At 40.7% G+C, this 12,110-nt stretch overlaps 2 protein-coding genes across 2 annotated transcripts; one reads left to right on the forward strand and one right to left on the reverse strand.

Moving 5' to 3' along the window:
• Positions 1-1,127: 1,127 nt before the first annotated feature.
• On the reverse strand, positions 1,128-7,028 carry LOC115674362 (DEAD-box ATP-dependent RNA helicase 15-like). Its single transcript, XM_030596729.2, has 11 exons — positions 6,664-7,028; positions 6,259-6,359; positions 5,315-5,487; positions 4,917-5,148; positions 4,658-4,776; positions 3,926-3,979; positions 3,652-3,836; positions 2,114-2,258; positions 1,932-2,015; positions 1,791-1,854; positions 1,128-1,443 (listed from the first exon to the last, which is right to left on the reverse strand). The coding sequence occupies exons 1-11, from the start codon at positions 6,777-6,779 to the stop codon at positions 1,433-1,435; spliced, it is 1,284 nt and encodes a 427-aa protein (XP_030452589.1). The 5' UTR covers positions 6,780-7,028; the 3' UTR covers positions 1,128-1,432.
• A 1,567-nt stretch (positions 7,029-8,595) lies between these two features.
• Positions 8,596-11,116, forward strand: LOC115674396 (protein BUNDLE SHEATH DEFECTIVE 2, chloroplastic-like). Its single transcript, XM_030596780.2, has 5 exons — positions 8,596-8,778; positions 8,847-8,956; positions 9,058-9,121; positions 10,589-10,685; positions 10,902-11,116. The coding sequence occupies exons 1-5, from the start codon at positions 8,718-8,720 to the stop codon at positions 10,978-10,980; spliced, it is 411 nt and encodes a 136-aa protein (XP_030452640.1). The 5' UTR covers positions 8,596-8,717; the 3' UTR covers positions 10,981-11,116.
• The last annotated feature ends 994 nt before the right edge of the window (positions 11,117-12,110 follow it).

Raw genomic sequence — 12,110 nt, forward strand, 5'->3', positions numbered from 1 at the left:
TCGACCTCGGCAACCACCGCCTAGGGGTTGCGCGACCCCCAGGCGACGGTCGCCTGAGGGTTGTGTGACCCCAAGCGGCGGTGGCTGGCGACCAGATCTGGCCGTCGACAGTTGGCCGGCGACCAGATCTAGCCGGCGACGGTGGCCGATGGTTTAGCTCCACCAGAGCTTTTCTTTTTTTTAAAAAAAATTATTAGCAAAAATCCTTTAGCCCAAGTTGATTTTAAAAAACACTTACCAAACACTACTTGTATTTCGGAAAAGCCCTTTAGCCCAAAAGTATTTGCATTCCCCCAAAGTCGAACCAAACGGGCCCTAAAGTAGCTTCACAAAGAATTTTTTACCAAACGTCATTTGCATTTTCCCAATGAGCTTTAACCTAAAAGTAGTTGCATTCTTCAAGGCTCATTTGCAAAATTAAACCAAACGGGCCCAGTTTCTCAAATGAGCATTCGGCGTTGAGCATTTGGCCCATGTGAATGGGTCGCGTAGCTATAAACGATATCAAAACAACACACGAGTGAAAGAAAGTGTGGGATCAAAGTGCCAAACGTCACAAAATGCTATACAGCGAGAGCTGTATCTTGAATTCACAGGGCCGCCTCTAGAATCCGTTACCTATTTGGCAAAACAGGTCGGATTGCTCGTTATCTACAATCTGCGCAGAAATTGATGAAAAGCTGTGTTGCGCTGGCGGAGAGAGCTTGCGTTGCAGTTTTGCATCCATTCCCATGTAGATTCACCCTCTTTAGATATCACCTGTTCCTCTTTGTATCAATAACAAATCTCGGTCGAAAATAGACGGCAAATTTGGTATCCACAATTCTCGACGCGTTTCATGCCTTATGCTATGCATAATTAATCATTTGAAAAATTAAACCATTCATAATGAAGTTTTTTAAGAGAGTACTCCATGAACACTTATACATAAGACCTCAAGAAGGACCCCATACATTTTTCTCTACTCTGGAGTGTGCAAACTATAAAAATGGTAGAAAGTACGGGTACTCATCCATAAACATCAAGAAAACCTACTTTCTTAAGGAAAACGAGAACATGGACCACCAAGAAGGTTAACTTTGCTGCTTTGCAAAGTCCTGCAGCTGCCTACTCGTGAACCATCGACATTGTTAAGTGCAAAACCTGATTAAGGTACTCCACATATATGTACTTCAAACCGTCAAATATGGTTAAATATCACGCACCAACCCAATTCAGCAAGTAATACCGCAACTAAACTCAAAAACGTTAATCCATAGCTCTACAAACAACTGTTCTCGTACGCATTAGATCAAGTCCTCAAAATCTACAGCGGAACTAATAGAGATGCTGAGCAAGAACAGCAGAGAGACTAAGAAGGACATAAGATACGCCTCCAGCTTGCAGCTATCCATGTCTAAACGTTTCAGAAGTCGTCTCTCCAAACAACCCTCTAGGATGGCACTGCACAAAAGCAACAAGATATATGTTAAGACTTAAGACCTTTCCATGCATTGTAATGATAGAATGCCAAATAGCGTTAAGCATAATGTACAATTCAGAACGTCATCGTACAAGGAAAAACCGAACAGAGAGCAGAAGCCAAAGAAGTAAATATGATATCCCTGGCGTTCGGTGGAGACAGTTTCAAAAGATTTTTACTCTTCTACATGCGACCAAAACTTAAAAAAGTGTCAACCCATTGAAATAGGGTTGGGCCATCTTCATCATAGACTAGAAAGGTTACCGGTCCTAAGCAAGTAGGCTAGACTACTAACAAGACGTACAAAACAAGCATCCGATCAACGTACTGTATGTGGAGGTATCTATCTGTTCAGGAAGCTCCTTTATATCCACCTCGAACCTTGCTTGAACCTGAGATAACATATTAAATACAATGAACACTTGAATGAAAGATACCCTAAAATGACAAAAGAGCACCAAATTGCAACCTGGTTGAGTGTGTCAGAATCTGAAGCAGAAGAAACAAATGTGATTGCCAGGCCTTTAGTGCCAAATCTTCCAGCTCGACCAACCTGTGGTAAATTTAGTGCAGAAAATGTGCTTAGATTTGTTCAGGAATCCTAATACAGCTAGACCAAATATATATGGAATATAAGATTACGAAGGATACCCTGTGCAGATAAGTGTCGGCAGAATCTGGCATGTCATAGTTAATCACAATATTAACACGTTCAATGTCTATCCCCCGACCGACCAAATCTGTCGCAACAAGAATCCTTTTATGTCCTTCTTTGAAACCTTTGTACCGTGTCAACCTACAAAGCACATCCTATTATAATAGATACTAAAACTTTAAAATGTCGCAAGGCAACTAAACTCCATAATGGCAAACGAAGAGAGACGATGCAATCTCAAGCACAACAAGAAGTTCATGATCTCCCAAATACAATTAGAGAACAAGCAACACTTAGGGCATGTTTGGTATGACAGTCTGGAACTGAATGACGAAATGGAATGGAGAAGGAATGAAATAGAAAGGAACAAAGATTTTATTTTTTTTGGTTTGGCAAGTTTCCGGGAATGGAATAGAGTGAGATTTCTTTTGCTTGGTTTTAAGCAAAATAATAAAGAAAAGGAAATGGAGTTATGATAAATAAAATTTATGGGCACTTGCATTTTCATTTAAATTGATACTAATTAAAATTATAAAATCATTTGAAAAACATCAGACAGTTAATAATTTACTATAAGTATCTAAAAAGGTTACATATTGATGAATAAAATTCTTTCACTTTCATTTACTTTATGAGTCGATATGGCTCTAGCCTTGGAAGTGGAATGGTGATTCCATGGCCTAAGGAGTGGAATGCCAATTTGTAAGGAGATGGTGGAATGAAAATTCCCGTGGAATCACCATTCTATTATTCACAGGTTGATCCAAGCATCAAAAAGGGAATTGGCACTTGAAATTGTGATTCCATTCCTACTCATTCATGTGAATTAAACATGCCGTAACACCAAATCTAGTCTAATTGCTTATTAAATTATTCTTGTTCTGTTTTACATTGGTAAGGTGGCCTTTCAAGATGCTTCCTATTCTAGAAAAGCATCATTGCTCATTCTTACAAATCTAGGTCCTCTTCCTCACCTAGATCACTAGTAAGAATGATTAGGATGAACAAAAGCACAATCATATCCACCACTTCGCCCCAAGCATCCATGTCCTGATGAAACACACTATCAAAAACCTAAAACCATGGCATGCAAGACTCAACTTGAGTTGCTTTAGCAGTAAGGGCGTTCCTTCAACCATGCCTCAAGAAAAAGAGGCCAACATTTACTTCTTATCCTAGTGTTTTGCACCATGAAAGTTTGCTTGATCCTAGATAAGAAATCTCGCCCAGTGAACACAATCAAATCGAGGGTGACTAGCCTAGCGGCCCTTCTTTGAGGAGGTTCTCCGCATTTTGAAAATGAAAAAAAGTCACACAGTAAGTATATCATTCTCCACACTATTCAAACTAAAATGCTGTTGTCTGAGGCAAATCACATCAGTATGATTATCCATTATAAAATAATCTTGATAGAAGAAGGCCATCAAGAGCAAACTCATCAGGTTGGCAAAAAAAATTCTAGCAACAAAAAAGCACCTATAAGCACGCACAGAGAGAGAGAGAGAGAGAGAGAGAGAGAGAGAGAGAGGGGAACCTTTCCTCCTGTGACATGCCAGAATGGATGCATATAGAAGGAAAGTTGCAATCCACAAGTAACTTGTTTAACTCAGCTGCTCGGTTGACACTTTTGACGAAGATTACGACTTGGTTGAAGTCCAATGCATCAAGAAGGTCATTTAGCTTGCGATTTTTCTCCCCTTCACTTAATTTGATGTAGTGCTGACAATTGAGCGTGATTTTCAGTCAGAACACTGGATATCTAACTCCACGAAAAGGAGCTACACAAGAAAAATTGAACTCTATAATACCTGTACAAGACCGTGAAGGGTCAACTTGGCCTCATCAACATATATTTCCATAGGCTGAAAGGAACAAACGTCAGCAAATTCAGTAAATCAGATTAAACGCCTTCCTCAAGCTAGGAGAAGCCACTACGAATTGAACAATGCATCATCCATTGAATTGCGGTTCTGGTCCATCTGATTTGCCTGCTTATCGAGCGCTCCACCGTCGCAGCAAGCTGAAGTTGTTCTTGACAAATTCAGGTTTCAATTTAACCACCCCAATAATATTCCCATCACCGCAACCATCAAGCCCCCACCAACAACCCCCCCCCCCCTCTCTCTCCCCCACCCAAAACAAGGAAGAAAAAAAGAAATAAAAAAACAAAGAGTGAACTAATCCAACCACTTCGCCCAGGAAAACGGGAGGAGGAAAACGCCCACCTTAAAACCATGCTATGACTGAACCATCAGAAGAAAACATCAAAGATGCCCAGAACAACAAAGAAAAGCAAACAGAAGCTTCACTGGAATAGTCCCACCCTTCATGGTTGACATTCTTAACTTTCCACCAATTTCCCCCATCGAGCCGGATATTCCGCGTCATGAAGTTAAAGATACAGCAGATCGGAGCCACACACGCAACTTGCAGGGGGAACATGGAGTTGCCATGCTGCAAACATCTACTCTAGCCGCAAAAAAAGCTGCTAATATCAAGTTAGACTTCAAATTCAAGTTATAATGGTGATGAGACATTACATCTTGCATAAACTTCTGGCAAACTGGGCGGATTTCTTTGCTGAGCGTTGCTGAAAACATCATGACTTGCTTATCATGAGGCGTCATCTTGAATATCTCCTGCACATCTCTCCTCATGTCTGCATACAATACAAACAATATCCATACTATCTAAGCTGCAACATAATGCTTGAAAGAAGAATCATCAACTTAATACTATCAGAAGGCAGAGCTTCTTTCTTTTTTTCTAGAAATACATAAATTACCAGAAACCTCGTACCGAGAGATTCGAGCATCTTGTCACACTCATCAAGGATGAAATGCCTAACATTCTTTAAAGAAAGGTCCTTGTCCCTTGCCAGAGCCAAAATTCTGCCAGGTGTGCCGACAACAATATGGGGGCATTCATTCTTCAGCAGCTCCTTGTGGATTCTGACATTGACGCCACCATAAAAGACTGCAATCTTGATATCTGGCAAATACTTACTGAACCTCTCAAACTCGTGACAGATCTAGACAACAACAAAGAATGACTATCTCAAAAGGATTGCGAGTGCAAGATAGAGGAAAAACCTCACAATCACCTACTGACAGAACAAAATCATCAATAAAGAGGATTGAAAATAACAAACTTGTTTTCCTCATTAAGTTGAAACATGGTAAGATAATTAAACGTACCTGATAGGCTAACTCCCTAGTGTGACAGAGAACAAGTGCAGCAACTTGCCCAGCAACCGTTTCAATTTGTTGCAAAGTTGACAGCACAAAAACAGCGGTTTTCCCCATCCCAGATTTTGCTTGGCATATGACATCCATACCCAATATAGCTTGAGGAATGCATTCATGTTGGACTGATGAATCAAAGAAAGTTGCATCGAAGGAACCCTTGGTAAGTAAATATTATGTTCCTGCCCCTTTCACTTGAAAGGATTACCACCATAACTTTTTCGCTGAAAGATTGTGATGCTAGAATATTACCTGAAAGTTTAGATGTTAAGAAGCATGAGAGACTGAGCGTGGCACGGAATGCCAATTCTGAAGAGGGGCAAATCACAGGAAAACTAAAGTTCATGGGCCAAACCCAGGCACTCATGCAAGTCGAAGCTATCTTCTTCTCCAGGGAAAAGTTAATTAATCGCCTCAATTTCCTTTCGGAAGCATAGTGATCCAAAAACTATAAAAATTTAGAAGAAACATCCACAATAGAACAAATTCCTCAATATGCTTGGCAGGTGAATACAGAAGAAATCAAAAGGGGAAAACCATGTGAGATGTGAGAAAGATGAAGACGAGCAATAGATATATTCATCATTTTCAGTCAGAACTGCCATGAGAGCTTTATAAGCCTTCCGAAAGTGATCGAAACAGGAAAGAAGCACAAAAACAATTCAAATTCCCTTAAAAGTCCTCTCACACATCGAAATATCCAAAGAAAAGGAATACTTTTCATTCATCTCCATCCTTTCCTCCATCTACCGTCATTCAATCTTTGCTTCCACAATATGTTGATGCAAATATATAGAACTGATAGAACAAGGACACACACACACACACACATAAACAATCTAGGCTACAACCGATACATAAACACCAAAAGAAATTCAAATGAGTATAAAGTTTGCCTTCGGATGGGTGCTCGAAGCCCGAGTCCACGATAGCACGGAGCAACTCTGGCTTCAAAAGGAAGTCTCTGAAACCCGAGCTGTGAATCCCAACGTAACCCCTACACAACAAGGAAACTACAATAAGCTCTCCGCGCAAAGAAATGGCGATAGCCCAACATTTAAGGAAAAAAAAAAAAAAACCAAAATCCCAACTTTCTAAACCGTTCACCCGCATAGGGGAACTCCACAATCCTCAAGTTTCCATCTTTCCCTACTCTATGCATATAACCCTCACCCTCCCAATTCAACACCACACCACACCGCCTGAACGAGCTCGCGTCAATCAGCACAAAGCGAAGCTCCACCCAGTACTGAGCAGCACCTGAGAAGAAAGCAAAAGAGGCGGAGAAACGAGCTACTCACTTCTTGGCGGCTTCGCCGTTGACCTTGGCGGAGGCGGGGTCCACGGCCTTGTCTTCCTCCTCCTCGTAGTCGAGGAGCTCCTCCTCGTACGCATCGTTGTCCCTCGTCTCCCCCATCGCCAGCCGCGGACGCGAGGGGGGGGTTTTCGGCGAAGCGTTACTTCGGCGCGGAGGGGCGACCGGATCCAACCGATTAGGGTTCGGCGCACGCACGGAGAGAGAGAGAGACAGGGAGAGGGAGGGAGAGAGGGAGAGGTTACCGGCGAGGAGGTGTAGAGAAGAGGGTTGAGCTGCGGTTCTTCTTCTTCTTCTTCTGCTGCGGAGGAGGAGGGGGAAGAAGAGTAGACGGGAAGGAAGTCGGGGAGATCGGATTTGCAGGAAATTCTCTCTACGAAGTGAAAGAAGAAGAAGGAGGAAGAAGGAGAAAAAGAAGAAGATAGCAAGTTCGGATCAGGATCCGAACTTGCTACGGCACGACGTCGTCGGAGCGAGGTGATCCGGATGAGCTGGCGGCCCCCGCCCAAGCCCGTCGGGCCCGAAATGGGAAATGGACGGGCCCGGGTTGGCGTTCCAAAAAGAAGTCCCGGACATGATCGGACCGGGGCGACCCTGGTTGTTTCGCGGAAAATGTTATTCAGAAAAATGACAAAAATATTCCGGTATTTTGGCTGAAGCCTGAAAATGAATTAGAAAATATCTTCCGAAAAATCTAAAGATTTATCGTAAAATTCCAAATTTTAATTTTTTTTCTTTCCTTTTTGTTTTTTTCCTTTTCTTTACTTTTCTTTTTCCTTCCTTCTCAATCGACAGTCGGCCACGGCGACGGCCAACGATCGGCCACAGGCGAGGGACGAGCTCACCGATCTGGCAAGGCCGAGGCTGACGAACTCGTCCCTCACCTATGGCCAATCGCTGTCGCCGTGGCCAGCCACTAGCCGAGGGAAAAGAAAACGAGAGAAATAAAAGATGATTAAAAATTCGATTTGGGAAAATAATTAAAAATACGAATTCCTTTTTAAAATTTTTCATAAGAACTAACATTTCATTAATCAAGGACTCGAACCCGAGCAGCGATGACCCATGCACAACCTTTGTGGACCAGAGCTCGAGCATCAAGGACCCGAACACGGCTTTTATGGGCCCGAGATCAGGTGTCGGGGAATCAGGCATGGGCACCAAGGGTTCAAGCTCAACCTCAGTGGACTTGGGCGTGGGCGTTGGGCGGCGAAGACTTGGTCCTGAACGCCAAGATCAGAGAACTAAAGTTATGATTTTCATGCCTAAACGTAAAGTTTCGGGTCTAAGCGTTGATTCTTAGTCATATTTTGGAAAATGTTTTTTTGACTTTTCAAAAAAGAAATTATTTTCCTGAATTTAAGCATAGGTTTCCATTGACTTATTTTCCTAAATGAACCAAACGCCAAAAAATGTTTTCCGCGAAACAAACAAAACCTTAAACTATATAAAAATTGATGAATAGAGTCAAGAAGATTCAAAAAAATTACAAAATAGTGACCTATTCGAAGGAGAGCGGGAGGAACGGCTACATGCATAAATAAAATTATCGCAAAATTACCGAGCGACTTATGTGGCAACAATAAATTTTGCAACATTTCAACATCTTTAACATGACAAAACACTATACGATAATTGATTTTCTTTTTAGATATCGTTAAACTATAACTTTGAATTCACTTATAAGTGTCGCCCACAAATTCATAGCATGCTAAAAAGTACCAAGCCTCAAACGCCTTCGGCGAAGGGCTTCGAATGAATTCTCCGGATTGCGTTTACGGACCCGTAACTCCACATTGATAAAATATTATGCTTGATCGGATAAACCGGCCCGACCGACCCGGCCCGACCCGATTGCGCAATCCTTTGTTTCATTAGAAGATATTTTTCCAAGAGGCAAAAAGGAAGAAGACATTATCTTCTATGTTTGTGTTTTTTCCAAAGACACATTTTATGACTTTATGTGGTTCCCGGCTCAGAAGCTAAAGAGACAAGCACTTTGATTGCTCACCAAGAACTTGCTCGCTCTCCAACACTTCCATGGCATCTGCACCTTGGAGCTGCCCTTCTCCTTCTTCCTGCTATGCCAACTCAATATCAGGTCTCTCTGTCTCTCTCTCTCTGTGAGATTTGCTTTGCTACAGCTCATGAATTTGCTTCCATGGTCAGAGAATCAGCTGACCAATCCTGTCCCAGCACACAAACTTCGCCCCAGAGACCATGGCACCACCCATCATCATCATCCTCCAGCTGCCAAGTTTCGACTGGTGAAAGCTCAGGTGAAAGATTTCATTATAACTTCGATGCGGACCGCACGTCTTGCTTATCTGCATGCCCGGTCGACGTAAACTCGAAGTTTCCTTGGATTTTGCCCGTCCAGGCTGCGAAGGACGACGGGCGCACGAAACCAAGGAGCATGATTTGCGCCGACTGCGACGGAAATGGTAAGCTCATTGCTGCTCTGTGATGGAACATCAGAGGGACCATACTCTTTTACTGTGACTTCAGGGGTCCTAGATCGCCTAGTTCTGATCAACACTGCAATTCACAGTACTATGAATATAATCTCTAGAACAGTCGCGTTACGCTTGCCTGAGTTGGGCGGGGCTGCCACCGGCCGGCTCAGGCCCGAGCCGGTAACAAAGTTAAGACTCCAGTTTGGGCATAACCCAACCTACCCATTTGAGTACCTAGGCTCGGATGACCGCAGATGCATCTCCTGAAAAATTTTCAATTTAAATGTGACGTGCGCTATAAGCAGAATTCTTTCTTTTTTTCTGCCCAAAAGTACGGATTTTTTTCCGTGCTAGTAAATTTCAATAGGAGGTTTATCGGTATCAAAAACTTATCTACACTTTTATGACATAACATAACCAACTTTCTTTTTTTATAACTTGCAAATTACTGTTTTGTATAAGTTTTTCAACTTTTATTTTTATAACTTGCCAACGCTTGATTGAAGAAAAGTAGGCGAGTCGCATAAAAGAAGTCGGTAGTTTTATTAACAGTCGATAAATTTAAGGCGTTACTAAGAAAGGTAAGTAAAGTTTTTCTTTTTTTGGTATGAAGAAAGGTAAGTAAAGTTAGTAAAAGACGAGAGAATTTTGTTTGTAAAAAATAAGAGGAATTGATAATTTAAAAACAAAAAAACCAAATAAATATTGGTAACACAAAACTGGTTGGAGACTTGATTGAGTAAAAAAATTAGTATTTGCTCTAACTGAGGTTGTAATTTCTAAAGAAAAGAATTGATAAAATTTATAATTTGATAAGTAAGGTAAATGAAAGTGGTAATTTGGTAGAAAAATTGAAATTTGAAGAAAAATCAAATGATAGTGAGCAACTCAAATGAGAGTTGGTTACCACAAATAATGATTGCTAATTTCATGTAATAGTTGGTAGATTAAAATAAATAACATTAGTAAATACTATGATAAGTTTTTTTGTTGTTAAATATAACAGAAGTTGATATTTAAAAAAGGGTTAATTCCATTAAAAATTTCCAAATTGGTACTCATGACACATTTGTCAAAACTAATTTTCATTTCACAAAAAATCTTAAACCGGTAACAATGACACATATACCCCGACCTCACAAAAAATCTCAAATTGCTACTTTACGACACATTTACTTCAAGATAATTTTCATCTAAAAAAAAATCTCAAACCGGGAGAATACAGACGTCCTAAGTAACAAGATCCACTCTAACAACGGTATCTGCATCTTTCATTTCGATAACCTTCGTTGATTGTCATCAGAACGATACTATGAAGTTTGATCAATTGGAGATGGATAGGATTTTAAACTCTCCAATAGATTCTTATAGACAATTCACGTGCTGATTACCTCATTGAAAACTTACTATCTGATCTAATAATGGTTTCATTTCGTGTGTTATGTCAATACGCAGGTGCAGTCTTGTGTTCTCAATGTAAAGGCGACGGTGTGAACCCTGAGGATCTCTTCAATGGACAGTTCAAAGCCGGCGACTCTTGTTGGCTGTGTGGGTAAGCTCTGAGTTCCCCCGAAACGAACATCGGTCCCGGGCAGTACTGAGAATCTCGGGCCGCAGAAACCTGTTCCCGAATCTTCAAGAACGCGGACTTAGAAACGTGCCGGTCCTTTTGGCCTGCTTTGTGCTTGATACGAGATGACAGACCGCGAGTTAATCTTCCTCTTGTTGGTGGGATTGTAAGCTTTACACATGATCTTTGTATGTGCAGAGGCAGGAAGCATATGCTGTGCGGAAACTGTAACGGAGCGGGATTCATCGGCGGCTTCATGAGCACTTACGACGAGTAGACTGGTCGAGTTGAGGCCGCGTGTGATGAACGATGCTACTATATTCACAAGCTCTGTCAGGCTCAAAATCAAAAGCTGATCCAAGGTGTTAATAGGATGGATCTTTCATAGCAATGTGTGGCTACTCATTTTCGTTTTTTGGGTGCAGATGTGTAGATTTAGCTGTTTTCCTTTACTAGGTTTTGTATATCTGTAAAAAGTGCTGGGAACGGCGACGCCCTGATCAAATCTCAAAAGGAAAAAAATTACAAAAGGTCACAAATTATGCTCGCTGTGACACGTTTATCCAGGCTTTTTTTTTTACATCAAAAACCTCAAATTATACCCATTCTGACACATATACCCTAAATTTTTTTTCTTGTGATATAAAAAATGCCCAAACTTGTACCCATGTAATACATTTATATTCCGTCAAGGTTCCATTAGATAATCTTTCAGCAAAAATAACAACGTTTTTATTTCACTTAAGTCATGTAAGCGTCATGTCAACAATGTTCGCTTTTTTGCCTCAATGTATGCAGATTTTTAACTGTTCTTATTTACAGAATTTTGATGAAGGTAAATGTGACACATGATTACAAATTTGTGATTTTTGGTGTCAAATAAAAAAGTTTAGAGTAAATGTGTCGAAGTGAGCATAATTTAAGGTTTTTGATGGCTTTTGCCCGGTCTCAAACTTTAGTGAAGTTCAAAGATGACATCCGAAATAATATAAACGAAAGCACACCAAAACCTGCCATCAATTGCTCTTTTCTATATATAACAAGCACACTAGATATCGAATCTAGTAATGATTGACAGAGAGGGATTCTGTTTTATTTTAGTGTTATTACAAGAATTAATGTATAGAGATAAACTACATATAACAAGCACATTAGATTTGAAACTAGTAATGATTGAGAGAGATGGATCGTGTTTTATGTTAGTTTTATTAGGAGAATCAATATATGTGTTGTAGCTAGCAAGGATAGCATAGAGGGGGTGAATAGGTAATCTTAAACAATTTTTATCAATTTATGCGGAAATGAAAGATCACAGTTGAGTCTGAATAAACTTCAGATTCAAGACAGATTATATAGACAGTGCTCTTGATGTGCAGTTTGAAGATAAGGGATAGAAAAACTGCGCAC

Source organism: Syzygium oleosum, unplaced genomic scaffold (genome assembly GCF_021117445.2).
Source record: "Syzygium oleosum isolate NSW1041296 unplaced genomic scaffold, Sole_v2.1 Sole_v2.04, whole genome shotgun sequence".
In the NCBI taxonomy this organism is placed as follows: Eukaryota; Viridiplantae; Streptophyta; class Magnoliopsida; order Myrtales; family Myrtaceae; genus Syzygium; species Syzygium oleosum.